At 45.9% G+C, this 18,767-nt stretch overlaps 2 protein-coding genes across 2 annotated transcripts in view; both read left to right on the plus strand.

Moving 5' to 3' along the window:
• KIF15 (kinesin family member 15) overlaps positions 1 to 5,241 on the plus strand; it is a 31,354-nt gene extending 26,113 nt beyond the window's left edge. The window contains exons 32-36 of the mRNA XM_088521219.1: positions 2,541 to 2,607; positions 3,141 to 3,178; positions 4,080 to 4,245; positions 4,708 to 4,839; positions 5,146 to 5,241. Coding sequence (XP_088377345.1) covers positions 2,541 to 2,607; positions 3,141 to 3,178; positions 4,080 to 4,245; positions 4,708 to 4,839; positions 5,146 to 5,241 — 499 coding nt within the window. The remainder of the gene's footprint in view (positions 1 to 2,540; positions 2,608 to 3,140; positions 3,179 to 4,079; positions 4,246 to 4,707; positions 4,840 to 5,145) is intronic.
• A 1,515-nt stretch (positions 5,242 to 6,756) lies between these two features.
• Positions 6,757 to 9,903, plus strand: TMEM42 (transmembrane protein 42). The gene is made up of 3 exons (XM_088521220.1): positions 6,757 to 6,846; positions 8,818 to 8,964; positions 9,760 to 9,903. The coding sequence occupies exons 1-3, from the start codon at positions 6,757 to 6,759 to the stop codon at positions 9,901 to 9,903; spliced, it is 381 nt and encodes a 126-aa protein (XP_088377346.1).
• Positions 9,904 to 18,767: the final 8,864 nt, after the last annotated feature.

The following is an 18,767-nucleotide window of genomic DNA, read 5'->3' on the forward strand; positions in this document are numbered from 1 at the left end:
ACATTTTTGTCTTTAAACAATTGGATAGGATAAACTGAAATTTACATTTGTTTTGGAATACAATACTGCATTACAACTTATTTGTATAATTAATAGCAATCTCAGCCTTTTTGGTGAAAGTCTTTTACTGACGTACAAACTATTGACTTCAAATTACAAGCTTCAAATTACAAGTTAGGCGTACAAATGCATGAAGAATACAAAATTGCATGTGTAGCCATTATAATACATTATAAATTTCAACACTACATATGAAGCTATGGATTCAGTAGATATAAAATACCACAATGAATTCAACAACAGTGGAACCACTTCATGTTTTCAAGGAGGAACAAACTTCTGAAGAGATGGCACACTTGTATCAGATATCAGATTGGAGGCATCCTGAGATTTGAACTGCAATCTGTACTTTACTTTGGACTGAAAAGATTTGGTTTTGGACACTGCTGCTTTTTAACCTTTTTGGTTTTGTAAAGAATTGCATACTCTGCTGCTTCGTATTTTGACAAAAAGATAACTCATTGACAGTACACAGTTGATATTTAATGACAATCACTTTTTAAGGGGGTAGTTTACTAAATATTGACCTAGACTGATAACTTAATGCCAAGGTAATAAGTAATAACTTTTTTTTTTGCCTATTATGTTTCCAAGACTTTTTTTTTTTCCACTTCTAGACTATCTCTATTCAATAAAGTATCAGTGTGGCCTGTTTGAGAAACAGCTTTCTTCATAAGTATTCAAAATTAAGGGACCGTTATTAAGCTTACCATATTAGGCATTCCAATTAGAAGATGCTTTAACTGCAGGTGCCTGTGCACCCCCAACTTGTCCTTGCATATGTATTTATTATACAATAACCTTCAGTTATTGAGTGATTCATGGAACTTGTGGAAAACAACCTGTGCACAAGCCTGTTGGGACAGATCAGGTGGGAGACTGAATGATACTGTTGTCTCTAGGGCCTTCTACTTAGTTTGTGGCAGCAGGTCTCAAGTGTGCAGTGATAGGGATTTTTCATAAAAACATGTGATAGTTACTTACCCTGAAAAATTGTTTCCATGGCTTAGCTTTTCATGTGGTTTATAGGGTAGGTCATTTAGACCTACCTAGACTTCTTTTTTCCACATAAGAGCATTAATTTTATGTTCCTTATCTGCTGGGTCCCTGACTTGAAACCCTGGGGTATCATTTGCAAAGCATTTGCAATTCCCAGCAGCGGTTGAAGCTGACAGGAGTTACAGTTTTGCTAGGTTGAAGGCTGTATTATATTACATGTTCTATGAAAAAATAGGTTTCGGTTATCTCAGGTTGGGATATTCTCAACACAGACCCCTGCCTTAAACATTAGGAAACAGCTGACAGCAGTAGCTGCTGATTACCCTTTGCAAGGCCAGTGTTGTAACCAAGATGATTTGATTGTTGGTCTTGCATATGATAGAGTGGTGAGGATCTTGGGCTATCTTGGAGGCTGTAGGTGGGTGCTTGAGAGTACAAGATGAGGCCAAGATCTGCCCTCTTTTGGTATTAAGCCTTAGCACGGGGAAGAGCAGCCATACAAGGAAGGTCAGGCTTCACCTCTGCAATGCTGAGCTGGAGCAGGCTCTGGTCACCTCTTAGGCATCGATGCGGCTTGACCAGTGCTACAACTTGAAAGACTGAAGTGTAACCAATGATGTATTTGGGGATTTTACAGGTCATGTAACTACCAAGAGGGAGGAAACACGGGTTTGTTATAGTCTTTCCCAAAGATTTTTAACCTGGCTAAATGTAGGTGGGTTCTGTAGAGGATTTGTACAAAGCTAAGGAAGAAGTGACTGGAAGTGGCTAGACTGTTGAAACTATTACTAAACATTCAAAAAATAAAACCAGGCCAACCCACACATTCAACCTAAGGCAGCATATATCACCTATGGAAAATATCACCCTATCTAGGTAGGTCAAAATAGATTTTAAGCTACTGAAAATAACAGACTTTTATATTAGGATAATGACTAATCAGTACAGTTTTCCCCTGAAGGCTAGTTCTGAGACACCTGTGAACTAGCATTAATGGTATTTTGATTCGCATACGGGTTTGGTTTTTTATTTTTATGGTATTTGCTTGCTTCTACCTGTAGTGATGATTGTTAAAAATTAGTAAAATCATTTCCAAGTCTTCCTAATACAAAAATCTCTTAACTTTTGGCAAGATCACTGAGAAATGATCTTGTAGGAGGGAGTCGCTTTCTGAAGTCTATATGCAAGTGAACACTGTCAGTAAATCACTTACCTCAGTCCTGAAGTTATCTAACATACAGTTGCATAGTGGTAACAATTTTTGTCAAATGATCTTTTCACTAAAACATTATTTTTTCTACATTTATGCTCTACCAAAGGAAAATGTGGTATTTCTAGAACATTAAAGTTAAAACGCTTCCAGAGTTATGCCTTATGATCTAAATGGGCATGCACTACAATCTTAATTTGGAGAAACTGTTTTTTTACTACTCGTTCCTTTTGTACGTACAAAATTTTACTCAAATTCTTGGATTTCCTAGTGATCAGAAACATCCTGATGTTCAACATGCCAAAGAGGAGAAGATTGCTGAAGAACGACTGGCCAAGGTTTGTCACTCACCAGTATTCAGTTTCTGTTTCCCTGATAGCAATTATTGCTCATTATGTTTTCTTCTGTCTTGTGTCAGTGAAACAAGCACTGGTTGCTACTGAATTCTGATGGACACAGCACTTCAAACTGATCTCTCATGGTTTCTACCTTGGATTAACTGTAATGAATTTGGTGTCAAATTTACAGAACAATAAGTAAAATAAGATTCAAATCAAAAGATCTGATTGATTGCCAGTAGGTTGGAAAGCAAAGATTATTTCACTTGCTAATATCAAGATTTCTGCCAAAAAGAGGTTAATTTATGGACAGTGACATTAATGTGAGTCATCTGTGCTGGTATGAAACAAATACGTGCCTATAACAACATTAACTTACAGTGAATGTTAGAGATGCGAGTTATTGGGTAACAGGGTTATTTTGGTGGCATCTGACTTAAAGATACTAGGCATTAAGTAAGGGACAGCAATAATTTTAAGTATGTGCATATATTAAATATTAAGAATATAATTTATATTTTGAACTTTTACAGAATAAAGCAGTGGAGGAGATGCTGAAAATCAAAGCAGAGTAAGTTTAGTATTTCTCAACGGATTGGAGATCTGTATTAAACTTATTAACAGCAAAAAGATGTAATTTGAATAAGATTCAATTCCAAGTATTTGAAATTCATGAATTTGTAAGACAGTGTGGAGAGAATGTTTATACTTTTGAGAAAAACACCCCGTTTTTACCCCCTTTCATCAGTAGGTGGTAGTAGTACCTATTACTAATTTGCTGCAAGAGTAAGTAGTTTGAAGAAAATAGTCTTGAGGAAGTGGAACTGTGCAACAGCTTCACTTGCAAGGGACTTTTTGGGATTGTATAAAATGATCTACAGCACAGGGCTTTGAATTTCTATATGTGGTGACTTTTAAGTAGAAATGCTGTTAAGCTTGATGACACAGTTCAATATTCTGTCATCCTGTTAGGGTTAAGCCATTCTCAGCAGATGTGGCATTTTTCCAAAGTGATGGTGCTTGTCCTGTCCCCTGGCCAAACAAGCTCAGACTCCCTCTGAGCTATTCAGTGAGGTTTCTCAGCAAAAATGCTGTTAGGGGAAAGCCCTATACAAACAAGCTGCCAAAACTAGCAGAGTTCATTGGGTGGATTTACCCTGTGCTAGGTGATCTCCAAGGGTCCCCTTGGGCTAAGTTTCTATTGTGCAATTGTATGTGCTGGCTTGGAAGCAGCATGCTTCCCAGGAGCAGCTCCAAGCCACGGGCTAGTCACAAACAGCAGCCACCATAAAGCTGGGAAGCAGCATATATGTTTTCCTTCTGTTAGCACTGGGTTCTACAGAAAAAACGTGTTTTTTTTTTTTTTTTTTTTTTTTTTTTAAAAAAAAAAAAAGAAAAAAGAGGCTGACATAAATCAGTCATATGCCATTTATTTTGTTTCTGAGTATTTTGTGATGCTTTTATATTGGCAGACTAGAAGAAATCAAAAATACCCTCAAAATCAAAGAGAATACCTGTCTTGAAATGACCCTGGAGATGGAACGAACAAGGGCTTTGGAACTGAAAGCATTTCATGAAAAAGAAGAAATTAGATCAAAACTGGAGGAAACATATGAAGAGAAAGACAGAATTGCAAAGGTTGTAAATGTGTACTTTTGTTGTTAATGTTACGACAGAATCATATTCAGTGGAGGTAAAACCACTACCGGTTAGTTGATATTGTGAAATACTTGGCAATCAAAGACAATGTTTTGCCTTACCATTTAGCTACATTTACAATGGTATTTCTTGGGTTTCTGGTAAAACACTAGGGGAATTTTGGGTACAGAAATCACTGCTGCAACTCACAATAAAAATCAAATCATGCATTTCTCCTTTAGAGAGATCTAACATTGTACCCAAGAAGGCCAGTGACAAATGCTTATTTCCTGCATGAGGCAACTCTTAAGCCATGCGTTTCAACACATTTAAATGGCAGTGTCAATGAGTTTCAAAGAAATTTTTTTTGTGGTGTTCTGTTTTTTTTTTTTTTTTTTTTTTCTGGAAGGAGAAAGGAAAGCTAAAGTCAAGGTACAAGTAATGATTAGTTATTAATTGCAGGAAATGAACTTGCTGAGGAAGCAAGTGGAAACTCTTGCTGAGGAGAATGGGAAATTGCTTGGTCATCAAAATCTAAACCAGAAGATTCAGTATCTTGTGAAGCTGAAGAAGGATTATGCTAAACTCACTGAGGTAAGCTTCAGGGAGCAGAATCCAGGTGCAATGATGGCCTGATGTAAAAGAAAGCTGAGCTTTGATAATGGTCGAATTCCTCTTCTAGTTAATAAGACTCTTGCTTATATGCAACTGTGTGACTGGTCTGTCTCCACTCAGACATTTAAATAAAAATTACCCCGCTCCATTTCCTCAAGTATATATCGTTTCAAACACTTGAGCAAGGGCAGATATGACTGACTTTGAAATCTGTAAGAAATGAATACAGCTTCCCTAATACCTATATAGTTCTAAGTATTGTTTTTTTTTTCCCCTGTTTTACAGGAGACTGAAAAACTACGTGTTGAAAATGCTTTCTTGAAAGAAACTAAAAAATGTGACATGTGTAGAAGTCATGAGCAATTGCAAGGACAGACATGAAACTGCGCAACAATGTTGTCAGCTATACTCAGAATAATGAAGTTTTTTGTTTCAGGATGTTTTGCTGGAAGTAGCTCTTAGTGATGAATCCTACTCCAGCTAAAAAGGCAGCTTTCATTCATATCGTAGCACCTTCTTATTGAAGGGGCTCTATAATCTCACACCAACCGATTTTGTACAGGTGCTGGAAGCAACTTCCTCAATCTTGTGCCTTGCCAAGGAAAAGCTTTCCTTATAGGAACATCTCTGGATTTTTGTTTCTTTCTGTGCTTGAATTCAGTTTTATGTTTGTTCTGAAATGCTACTTTCTTTTTTCATGTTAGTTGAATTCATATAAGCACAATTTCTTAGTGATTCTTAGGAAAATTTACAATGTTTGACAAGTTGATTTTTAACCCACTACAAACCTATGAACTCATTAATACTTGTGGGTTCCTTAAAAATCATTTTTATATTGATGTTTGTTAAGTAAAGTAGAACATCCTTTTAATAATAGATTTGTAAATAGCACTATAAATATCTTGTGGCATTGTCTTTCTCACTTTAGTCGAAATTAAAAAGCTTTCCCCCTCTTGTAAATTTACAGCAGATTTCTGTAACAGCATTGTGGAAAATAACTTTATGAGCCTTTAGCAATCATTTTTCTAGGAAACTAAAGATCTTCTTCCCAGAAGATCCACACACTTTTAAGCACACATTTCCACCTGTATAAGTCACTTAAGTCATTGAGGTTTATTGCAAGTAACTGGACATTTTATTAGTAGAACAGACCATCAATCTTTATGACAATATCAAACACTTATAGCTGGATTTTAGGTTTCTGATACACAGTCAGTCATCCTATTCTCTTTTTGGCTACTTTATCATACTAATCAATGATGGAGCAACTATAAACAACTACATGGCTGGTAAAGTTAAAACCTTAACTCCTGAGAATCCCATTTCATCCCCCTTCGAAAGTCACATAATGCTGTAGACAGACTTATTTCTACTTGAACTCAGATCTTAAGCACCGATGTTTAAAACTGGGCTTAGGCTGAAGGATTTGAACCTTAGAAGCTGGAAGAAGACAAAAGGATAGTGCAGAAAACAGCCCCTTGAGGCCCTTTTGGCCCCTGTGGCCGCTGCTCTGGCACAAACATTTTTGCAGTTATTTTTTATGGTCCTGCCTAAGTTTGCACTGCGGGGGCTGCCCCGTGCCTGCACCCCTTGCACCAGGGCGGCCCTGAACCTGTCTGTGTCCTACATTACTGCTGCCTATTTCAGTACTATATGATTCCTTTCTATTTGTCGTTCTTTTTTTCCTAAAAAAAATAAATACAATAAAGCCTGTACCTATAAGCGCAGCGAGCACCCTGTGTGTGGGACAGGGCAGCGCGGCCGTGACGCCGCCTCAGCGCTGGGGGCGGCTCCTCGGCCCGGGCCCGCCCGCCGAGGCGGCACCGCGGCCCGGAAGGCGGCGGCCGGGGCCGGGGCGGCTCCATGCGGGCGGGCGGCGCAGGCCGGGGCGGCTCCATGCGGGCGGGCGGCGCGGCGGCGGCCGCGGGGCTGCTGGCGGCGGCGGCGGCGGCTGCAGCGAAGGCGGCGCTGGCGCCGCGGGGCGGGGTAAGGAGCGCGGCCGCGGGGAGCGCGAACCGGGGCTCCGGGGGAGCCTCGGGTTCACCCTGACCTCCGCACCCCCACTGAATAAATAAATAAATAAATAAATGCAGATTTTGCTCTGCGCTGTGAGAGAAACGGGAGCGTGGAGTCACTGAAAATGCTGGCAGCATCTGTTTGGAGGAGGGTTTCTCCTTCCGGATTTGCAGAGCAGCTGGCCGTTTGTCGGTTATTTGAAGCTTTGTGAAGCAAAATGCTTTGTTTCTTTTTCCTAAACAAATTGGTTTCTTCGGTTGCATCTTTCGGATGCATTTTACATAGGCAGTAATTTTTGGTAAATGCCGTAATGGTCTTTCTAGCAGGCTAAATACCGTGCGGCTTCGGGTGCCCCTGGGGGGTGTGAGGGCTGTTTTCATCCTGCAGAGGCATCTCCCAAGGAAGCAGAGGTGCTCGAGAAGGAGCCACATGGCTCTAAAGCCGAGGGCAAGGGACCAGCAGCTGCTCGTAGAGGCTAGAAGCGGCAGCGGGCACCAAAAGTGGCCTTATTCCTTCGGGGTAGTAACGTCATCACTGGGCAGCAGGATGCTCCCCGGTGGCACCCAGAGAGCCTCCCGAGCCAGGAGGGTGTGATGGGATGTCCCAGCCCCAGAGCTCTGGCCACCAGAGTCATTTCACTGGAACAACAGCTTTTCATGCCCCTGGCCGCCTGCCAAGCTCCATTTAAATTTACTTCCGCCGCTCCGGGGGTGATTCTGGATTATCTCAAGTGTACACTGAAATTAATCTGCCCTCAGAAAAGCAGCCAGCGCAGTAATCCTTGACTCAGCGGGCCGACGCGGCCGAGGGGAGGAATGCCACCGCGCTCTTCCTCCTGGCGTGCAGCCAGGAGATGTGCCCGCCTCAGCCTGCGTGGTGCTCCAGGTGCTGCCAGGATGGCAACCAGCTTTGCTGCACCACGGATCGTCCCGTGGAGTAACCCTGACTGGATGGGAGCTCCCGAGCTCCGTAGCCCCCTGCCCAGCATAGCCCAGGTGGCTCCTCGCTGCCTCCATCCAAGCTTTGAACATCTCTAAGGGTGAAGATCTCACCAGCTCTGTTGCAGTGTTTGACCACATTGATTTCCTCTGTATCTGGTCCAAATTTCCATTGTTCTGACCTGGGTTGGCTGCCCCTAGCCTTTTCCCAGCTGGGAAGAGTCCAACTCCTTCTCTGCACCCTCGGATGGGTTGTTGAAGTCAGTCTTGAGAACTTCTTTCTTAAGGCTGGATGTAGTTAAAACTCTATGGTTTCCTCGCATGGTGTTTTCACATCAAGTACACAATGCCCAGGGACTAGGGCAATGGCCACAGCAGCTAAAGCTCGGGGTAGGGAGTAAAGACCTTTTAAGAGAAATTGCTCTTTTCTTTTTCTTCAGATCAAGGCCATTCTTGGATGCAGCTGGAAGTAGATGTAGGGCTCTCTTCACAATGACCTTGTCACCAGCACAAAGGCCGTGCCCTAGCATTTAACAAGAGCGATTTGTCGAGAACATAGTTGTCTTTGCAGTGTTTTCGGGCTGAATTCATGATGGACGATGGATGGATCCTGGACCATTCACTGCCTGCACACATGTTGCATGCCAGAGCTCAGTCTGACCCTCTTTCATAAATCTAGAAATGAGTGAATTTCGTTTCACTGGATGACATCTGCATCATGTCTTGGGCACGAGAGCTTTCTGGACTTTGGTTTCTGACGACAGCTGCTCTACATTGCCCTGGTGTTGTTCAGCTTAGAGCCATGGGTTGGGGGCCCTTTCTTGCTTCCGTTGCCTTCTGTGATTTAATAATACATTTACAACTCATATTCATCATCCTTTAATAACATTAGTACTTCAGTTTCAAGACCCTGCCATTTGGTTTTGCTCCAGGTGTCCTTGAAATGAGGCGGGTGGGTGAACAGTCAGTGCAAATACACAGGTTTTTCCCTTTTGTTCCGCAGCTGAACATGCTGCTCCGAGGAGGCTGCTTTGGCCTGGTGTTCGCATGCAACGCAGTCATGTGGACGCTCTTCGCAAAAGCCCTGCGGCTCTCCTCCTCCTCAGCCGCTGCCTCCGTGACCACAGCGGCCTCCAACTTCATCTCCTCGGTGAGTGAATTCACCCCAGAGGTGCTGGAGGCTGCAGAAATGCAGCGACGAGAGGACGCGCTGCTGGGCAAGACGGTCCTAGATCATCCCTCAGTGAAACCAGGGGCACCTGCAGCTGTGAAGGGAGATTTAACTACTCCTCTGTAGGCAGACATGAAATAGTTGTGTCAGGTATCGCTGGATCTGACCCCTTTGTGTAGGTGTTTTCTGAGTAATGCAGGAAGGGCGCTGCTGCCAAGCACAGTACCTGGTGCTGCAGTGTTTACTGAGCTTTTCTAATTGCCTGAAATAAAATGGGCCAATGAGAGCTGGAGCTGGAAACTTTTCCTTCTTTTGCTTTTACTTTAGCAAAACCTCGCTTGCCGCAAGACAAAGCTACCTGGGTGTGACTGCTCACTGCAAGAGCGTGTCAGACCTGCACATTTCCTCTGCTTTCTTTTCAGGCTGTTGCTCTCGTTTCTGTGCTCTAGCAGTTCTCAGTCGCTCTATAGGGTTGCTCAAAACACTTTAAAACCAGCGGGATCTCTCTTTTATTGACTTGAGTAGAGTCTAAGTTCCCTAAAATTGTTCAGAAGGCAGCAAAAAAGCTGTGCCTCTGCCAAACTCCTGCTTTGGGCCTCTGTGTGGCTGCACCTCCCAGCCCAGATGCCAGAGTAGACCTTTCTCAACATTAGCAGCACCCTGAAGCAGCAGCGGCAGCATTTCTGCTGGTGGTCCTAGCAGTGCTTCTCTTAGGCTGGCTTTTCCACACTCAGCCCTCCCTGCAGTACAAATCCTCTCTTTCCTGTTCTTCAGGCCGTCCTGGGCAAGCTCCTCTTCGGGGAGACGTGGACGCTGCTGTGGTGGCTCGGCCTCGCCATGACGCTGGGCGGCCTCGCGCTGCTGCACACGGCGGCGCCACAGGCCACACCGCTGCTGGCGGGGGACAAGAGGAAGTGAAGAGGACGGAGGGTACCCGGAGCGGCGCCGCCCGTCGTGAGGAGCCCCTGCTCCGTATCCCAGGGGCTGCTGATGGGTGGTGCCAGCCCCTCGGACACTGGTGGGACGATGGTGTTGGGCTACGAGGAACAGCAGGCAGTTGTACTTGTTCAACATGCGGCATTCGCAAGGGGCAGTGGAGGAGTGGGGTGAAACCTGCACTCCACAGATTTCTGGTCAGCTCACCAAGTAATTATGGTTTCGTATTGAATAAGGCTGAATGGTTTTGTGCGTCACCTTTTGGTTGAGCCTGGTTCCTTTCCCTCCTGTTTGTTCTTGGGAGTGCGGAGGATTGTGGGCCATGGGAAAGGCAGCAGCAGTCAATGGGAGAGCTGGAGAAGGCACCATTTCATCTGCCAAAGTGGGCTTGATTCCCAGATGCCTCCAAAATGTTGGGCCTCCACCCATGCCTCTCAGGGCAGCTCCTTAAAACACCTGAGTGGGAAGTTTCCCTTTTTCACTTTTCGGTCTGGCAACATTTTTGTTGACACCTCCTAATTCTGCCCATACCCTCCTCATCCCACACCCCATTTCCATCTTTCCTTGCTGCGCCGATGTGCCCAGGCCCGTGCCTGTCACATGCATTCACCCTCGGGAGCCCCTTTGCCTGCTTCCCTGCTGATGAGCAAAGGCACGCACGCGCGCTGCGCCTTCCCTGCTGGGAGCAGCAGCCTTTCCTCACGTGCGGTGGTGGTGGAGAGCTCCTGCACGTGTCCGGAAAGGCTGCTGCAAAGAGAGGTGTCCCTTCTCAGTCAGTGTAATGGAAATGGAGGCTAACAGCCCCATCACCCTGGAGCTTTCTCCATTTGGGGGTAGAAAATGGAAAGCAAATGTGGTGGCTGTGCAAGGTTCCTGGGCATTGAGGCTTTTCCATAAGAGGAACTAGCCTGGAAGCAGAAGTATGTCAACAGAATACTGTTGACATACCTGCCCTGCTTATTATGGTTTCCCTCTCTGCCTCTGGAAATGTCCCCATGTTCATGGTAGGTTCTCAGTGCTCGAGAAACTGTGAATCACTTAATTCCTTCAGCTTCCCCAGTCAGTCCCATACATCTTTTCACTCGCCATCTATATCTGCTGTCTATGCTTTGCGCTTTCCCATTCCTGATACATTGCTCATTTGGATGCAAGGCTGATACAGTTAAGGTTGTTTTCCAGATAGGTTGGAAGTCTTCAACAGCTATTGCTGTCCCGGATGGACTTTTGATCGCCATCACTGGTTTCGTGTAGGCCAGACTGTGATTTTGGTAAGGACAGAGTGCATGTGAACCGCTAACAGCTTTGACTGAGGGTGCCCATGGTCAGTGCAGGGTATGAGGAAAAACTCTCCATTAGCAGCAAGGGGCACCCAGCATGGCTGGTGGGGGAACCCAAATAACCCCCCACCTGGCTGCTTCTAGACACATCGCAGGAACATGTCAGCCCAGCAAGGGCCACTGCAAACCCAGAGGAACCCAGGGCAGAGAAGGAGAGAGATGTGGGTGATCTGGGCAGAAAGTTGTTTATTTCATGTTCGTTTCAAACATGGGAAGCTAGAGATATAGGAGGGTCCAGTCAGGTGAAAATGTGGCTGATGGGTACAGTTGTCTGGCCAGGGGCTGCGCCTGACCAGCGCAGCCTGTCGCATCTTCTTATTAAAGCCATTTGTAACTGTTTTCTTGGGTGAGCATCTCTGCATCACACGTGGGTGTGGGTGTGAGTGGCTCTGCACCAGCAGTCGTGGGAGCACCGAGGTCCAGGTGCCAGCAGCTGGTGAGGGCGGCAATCCAGGGCCGCTCACTGGCTTGGCTGAGGGTCTCAGCCAGCTGCTGGAGGATCCATATATACATATATGTGTGTGTGTGTGTATGTGTCCTTGTTGATCCCTGTGTTCAGCTCCATGTATAATGTGTGTATGTGTTGGTGTGGGCGCCCATAAGCAGGAACATCTGCTCAGCCCTGCTCCTGCTCCTACTCCAGCTCCTGGGTGGACCCTGGGGCATGGAGCAGCAGGCACCTTGCCCTGACAGGCAGCCAGGTTTGCTTTTTGCACAGTGTGTTTAACCATATCGCTGGCACCTGTGCACATGCTAAATGTTGGGGTTAGGAGTGCTTGTCAGGATGAGATGCATGCCCGTACATTGCACGTGTCAGGAATTACCCTTTCTAAGGTATCACCTTCCTTCCCCTACCCACACAGGCTTATTTCACTTAGAAAGCTTTTAACAGCAGTCCTCACTAGGAAACATAGTGATGCCTAAAAGTGGCTTGTATCATGCTGCTGATACCACCAGCTCACCCAGAGCCTGCCAGGCTGTCTGTGTCTTCTTGCAGCAGCAGCCAGTGAGTCATGGCTGTGGCATGTGCAGAAAAGCTGAGGACACATTTGGGAGCCTCATTACCAGAACCTGTCAGGTCTGTCATGCCTGGCAGGTGTGCCTGGTATCCAACAAGAGATTAAAAATAGACTCATATAAAGAGATGCCGCTCTTGGCTTTGTGCCTTTTCCTTCCTTATATCAGGAAGTCCCAAACTCCAGGCCCCCCCCAGAAGAAACTGTTTGCTCCAGGTGCCCTGCCTGAAGATGCTGCCCCAACTCATCACATATGGCATCCATGTCTCAAGAGAGGAAGGATCTTCCTCTCTGCCCCTGCATATATGCCCATAAATCTTTCCCTCCAAAAGAAGTTGCTCGGCACATGTAATGGAAAATCGAGCAAAGTTCTCCGAGTGCTTTTTCCCATTAGAACATGGGTTTATGGCTAGGAGGATCTGCTCGGCACCTGCCAAGATGCAGCAAGTGCTAACATGGGTCGAGCGCTGACATGGAGTGAGCGCGGCACGCTCAGCCACCTAGAAAGTAGAAACCTGATGTGGTGACAGACTGACAGAGAAGGAAGTGTTTTTTGTTTGATTAGTTGGCTGATACCTGGTGATGGATTGGTTTGAATCTGCTTAATTCAAGTACAGGCAGAAACACAAACATTTGCCAGACTTGGTCTGACACAGACCATCTAATCCAGAGTGACTCACGCCAGACGGAGGTGAGTCCTGTAGTTGGTGGCAGAGAGATATGTGAGCCAGGAAGTGCCTGGACGCTGCAGACGCTGACAATGCCAGCTCCCAAGTCTGAGCTGCTTGCCCTTACTTGTGGTTTTACAAGACTTACTGACTCAGTCAGTTGCAAGCTGCAGCCCCCTCTATGAGACAGGCCAGAGAAGGACCCCATTGCTGGGGCTGACAGGATTTCTGGCTTTGCCAAGTAGTGATGCCCAACTTGTCCCATGCCATTAGGATGTGCTGTGCAACAGCAGCCACACAGCAACAGCAGTGGCTGTCCATCTCAGGATGGCTTCCCTCTTGGCTCAGCATATACTCATAGTAAAATGCAAAATGTGGAGTTTATATCGCATCCGGCCATACACTAGTCCATATTCTCATTGAGATTGTCCGGGAGCAAAATGCTGGAGGGTTTCTACCAAATAGGAGTTTAGTGCATGGCCACATCTTCTGGCAGAAGCACAGAAGAAGTTTATTCTTCCCATTCGAGCTTGCGCTGCATGGTTAGCGTGGCTGCTTCCCCACCTCCTAATGTGCCTTTGAAAAGATTTTTTTAACGTCATTCTCTTATAAAAGTGTCATAATTGCTGGTAAAGGCCTGGAGGTGTTTGTACATGTGCATAAAGCCCAGGTATTTTACCTCTGTGACATTTACGTTTTAGGCAGAAGGCAAGAACATGACTGAGGTTGCAAACAGACAGGACAACACCTCATGAGTGGCCTGAGGCTGGTGACAAGAGTTAGGCATCCAGCCCCGGCGGGAGGGAAGGCTTGCTGAGCAGAGTGCGTTTTCAGCAGAATCCTCCTCCTCCTTGGCCTTTACAGGGTTTGACGTCTCTGCCCAGTGGTACCTGTCAGCAGGGCTGGGGTTGCAAGGAGGGTGGTGGTTAGGGTACAGCACAAGGTCGCACTTCTGGCAACTACTTTGTGTTCATTCACTCAAAATGCAGATAGAGGTGACTTCCAAAAGCAGTGCCAGCATTTCGCCAGCTGAAATTCTGTATTAGCACATACTTTAGACCCCTCACGCACACAAGAAGAGTGATGTGAGGCTAATGAGGGAGCCGTGCATGATTAGCACGCCATTCCCGTGTGGTAGACCTGGCCAAGTGAGCTGGCTGAAGATCCTGGCCAGCTGCAGCCCCTTGGCTTACAAGACCCAAAGGTGGGTTACCTTACATGGGGGCCACCTTCATATGTTTGTATGGAGCTTCTTCACACGTAAGATGAGGTGTTGCTCAAGGTGAGCAGAGTCTCACCAAAACATTTGTCCTGAAACCTCAGTGAATTACCACTTCTGTTTGCGCACCACAGGGAAAGTCTCCCAGGCCTTGGCCGTAGTGGGTCTCTCTCCTAAACTCTCCCTTCATTCTTAAACACAACCTTATTTTTTAAGCTGATATGTTGCTAACAGTGAGGCTCACAATGTCATGAAGACAGAAGTAAGTATGATTGAGCTAATGGTGGGAAGCATTTGGAAAAGCTGTTGTATAGACTAGGTCCACAAATATTCTACCCTGTCCTCAGTTAGATAAATCCTGGCACATCTTTACAAGGAACAAATCCAAACCAACTTAGATCACAACTGAGCCTTAAAACGTAATTTGACTTGATTAGATGAGCTCCACACAAAACCTTTGAAATGCCGCTGTTGTCATTGTCAATGAGCCACTGAACCTTGGAAGGAGGGCATGATAGATCAGCTACAGCTCATATCAAACTCACTTACTCCATACCATGTTTTATCAAAGTTGCATGACTGGCAATAACAAAAGGGGATATGATAAATAAGACATGATAAGATGATAAGATATGATAAGATCAATTATTCTTCTGATCTCAGATTTTTATTTTCTTGAGAAACAGAGCCTTATCTTTCCAATAAATTCTATTCAGAGGTGGTTTAAGTTGCTTCAGAGAGCTTAAATACCATTGAAATTACAAGGATGTCAAACGTACACTCAATTGCACTGCAGCACTAAAAGTTCTGGTGTGTCTTCTAAGAAGGAAATATTGATGACTCAACTCACAAGAAGAAAAATGCTCTCATGGATCTGACCTTGGCTGTGAGCCAAAAAACATGAAGCTAGGAATAAATTGGCAGTAATCCTGATATTTCTGTGGTAACAATTACACAGCCAGGTGAACCACTTTTATCTTCTAGAGAAGAGAAGGACTGAGCCTCAGTTTTGAAGATTTGTGAACTGCAGAGCAGCAACTTGCTCCCCAAAAATCCACACTCTGGGCACCATTACGGGACTGGGGTCAGGCCGGGCCAAAGTGAGGTGGAGCAGTCACCCATGTGTCAGGGTGCCCGTGTCCGGACAGCAGCAGAAACAGTAAAAGCCATTGGAGCCCCCAAGGTCTAGACATAGTCCATGAGTCAGGCTGTTGCGTGATACCAAGGTGGCCAGGGGCCAATGAGAAAAGGTTGAGGGACCTGGATTTGTTTAGCAGGAGGCTCTGAGGCTCAAGGCTGAGGTGATTTCAGCCAACTGGAGGGGGAAGTTACGGAGCCAGCAGAGCCAGGCTGTTTTTGGTATAGAGAGGCTCTAGAAAAAGAGGCAACAACCACAGATGGCATCTTGGGAGGCTTGAGACGGAGATTAGGAAAAAATTGGGAGGCTGCCAAGAGAGATGGCTGAATGTCCATCTTTGGAGTTTTTCCAGTATTCAGGTACACATAACCTCAAGCAGCCTGCTCTGGTGTGATGATCATCCCACTTGGAGCACGAGTTTGGGCTTTCTATGAGCCACAGTGCATGGGGAGATTTCATGTGCAACACCACCTACAGTGGGGTGGCCTCTTTGCTTCCAAGTCCATGGCCCCCTCAGCGTTGCCATGACACAGAAAGGAAGTATCTCCTTGCGATCCTGAGCCACCAGGGGCTTCACCACCAACAACAGAAACCTTAACACATACTTACGTAGCCACATGGAGCCCAAAAACAAAAGCACTGCTGTCAAAGACACCACCACATGCAGTTGGTACCCGTGATGGTTCACAAGACAGTAGGGAATGAGCAGGAGAGTTTTGCCTGCTCAGAGGCTGTGACAGCTGCCATTTCATGACAGGAGCAGGGGCCTCAGTTCTGCCAGTGGTAGCAGTTTGCCCTGTCCTCCCCATGGGAGATGTTTTAATCACAAGCAAGGCCCTGGGGAAGGATTATCCACCACAAATTCCACATTTGCTGCTGCTGAATGACAGTTGCTTAATCCAGTGATGAGACGGCTAGGACAAATTTCTTTCCCTTCAGGACACGCTGGTGTTGCGTAACTTGGATCCGTGGATAGGCCAGGAGATGATGCTGCAGGAAAACACTCTCTAGGAAACCCCGGCGGGTGTTCCCGACACCATCCGGGATGGAGCTCAGGTGTGCTGGCTCCTGCGGCCAAGGCCATCATCATGCACCACGATTTCATTTGAGTCGTGGACCCCAAGATTTTGGGTGGTGCACCAAAATGCAGGGCAGCACAGATGCTGATAAGGTGACAGACAGATGAGGGAAGCTATTGCGCTACCCCCGGAAAACAGGAACGTCACTTGAAAATATTGGCATGCAGGTTTCTGTTTTCTCATTAATACACACGTGTGACCAAGTATTTCCCATATCCTGTAGGTGGGAAGGTATTCAGTCAGTGTTTTCCTTGCCTGCTGAAGCTGTTTCTAATTTACAGATAAACTATTTTATCCCTGGTTCAATATTTGCGCTATTGATTTCCTTGCCCTTACCATTTATTTTCTGCAAAGCTTTCTTGCTTCGTTTTTCCTCATACCTGTTCATATTGTTTGCTCTAGGTGTAGTCTCTGGCTACGTGTCTGCAGGGCAGTCGGTACGTGTGGGCATACACCTGATGCGAGCGCGGGGGTCAGTGGTGCCAGGGTGGATACAGGCTTGGAGGAAGCGCATCCACCCCGTTGAACCCTTTCCAGACATACACCACATGCTGCGGGATGACAGAGCCCTTCCCTACACCACACGACGGGAGTCTTTCTCCCCACTTTGAATCACTCGGTGGGGTGGAAGAAAGGTATGAGGAACAAATTAGCATAGCAAGACTGCTCACAGCGAAAAGGAGATGATGGTGGAGTGTAGCAGAGGTCAATAACAGCATGGGTTGCATGGAGAAGGTAAATAGGGACAGCTGTTTGCTGACTCCTCTGATACGCAGCCAAGAGGCCTCAAGCGAAGCTGGCAAGCTGACTTCAAAACCAAGGGAGCTGTTTCTTCATATGATACCCTCCATCATAGACCAGCCCAAGAACTCTCCTGGCCAAGCACTGCGGTCGCTTGAGGTTTACACAGGTTCAAAAAGAGGGACAGTGTTATGAAAGAGATCTGCTGAGGGTCAGGGTGCCTCTGCCTCGGATGACATTATAGTCATTTCTTTTTGTCATTTATTGCACTCAATTCTAAAGAAGTGCTTTGCTGAGAAGCGGAAGTATCTTGGCCTGAGTCATTTCGTCATTTAGCATCTTGTATAACGCAACCATCTCAGCACCATGGAATAGTTACTTCAGTGTTTCCAGCAAAAGAGTACGTGTAGCATAGTTAAAAGCGACCATAATGCTGAAATTCCAAGTTTAACTTTCATACATCATTGCTCCTGTGTGGGAACTGATTATGAAATTTTCTTCCTTCCACTGAATACAGAAAGGATTCTTGAGAAGTGACTGGAAAAGGTATTTTGACATTATGGGTTTTTTTAGTTTGCTGTTAAAGCAGGTTTCTGCTTATAAGGTGTCCTAAAACCTCAGTTTTCTGTGAAAACCACAGGTGGTTTTCTTTCAAGGCAGGGAAAATGCTATACAGGGGAGTTTTGCCTGAGCAAGGGTTTCAAGGTCATTAACTTATGTTTGGTATGTAGGTAATTTTGGTCTCCATTTTGAGCTAAAAGGGCTTTTTTGCCTTCTCTAGGAGCAGACTCCCTGGCTGATGCTGAGTTTGCCCTGAGATTATACGGGTTTTATTCATTTGGGATGTAAGTGCCCAGAACTGGTCCAAAATCCCTCTCCCAAGGCCCCAGGAGAAGCCAAACAGGAGATTTCCATGGTAAGCTTATCGGCATCTCTTGCTTCACTGCTAATTCCCTGTGGGAAACTCGTTGCCGGGGATGGCCATTTTGGAGCCAGTTGTGCTCTAGGCTTGGCAAGCTGCATCCAGTTAAGTTGCCTGGCTGCCCATCACAAGCCAGTCCATGCAAGAGTTGCCACTCTTGCTGGCACTCTGCTGGCGAGGAACGTGGGAAGCCCTCAGGGAGCAGATGACGGGCAACCGCCACGGCCCATCTTAATGTGCCTGAGCAAGACAGACAGGTCGACAGGTCAATGCTCCTTCAAGGGTAACAGCAGTGAAAGCACGTCACATCTGCTGCACAGAGATATGTCGGGATAAATACCAATGCCGAGCCATCCTAGAGGGATGCTTCACTGCCCTGAGCTGATGCCTCGCTCTCTACCTGGCAGATCACAGCTACCCTGCCTTGCTTCTCCATGAAACTGCACCTACGCTGCACGGAGGCTGGACATGGTGTCAAAAGTGGAAAACCACAGTACTTTCAATTTGTGTTTTCACCCCTAATGGTTTATTTTGAGAGGCCTCTGTCTAAACATGGAAAAAGAAAGAGAAGAAAGACAAAATGGAAGCAACTCAAAGACTTAGACACTGGTAAAAAATGTAGGTCCACATGTCACTCTCATAAAAGCTGGTTGCTCCATAACTAAACATGGGGCTGGAAGAACATAAAAACATAGCTAAGGAATGGGTGGAGGGGTTGCATATCAT

The sequence above is a fragment of the Tinamus guttatus genome, unplaced genomic scaffold (genome assembly GCF_059628265.1).
Source record: "Tinamus guttatus ecotype Peru unplaced genomic scaffold, ASM5962826v1 Tinamus_guttatus_pri_ptg000115l, whole genome shotgun sequence".
In the NCBI taxonomy this organism is placed as follows: domain Eukaryota; kingdom Metazoa; phylum Chordata; class Aves; order Tinamiformes; family Tinamidae; genus Tinamus; species Tinamus guttatus.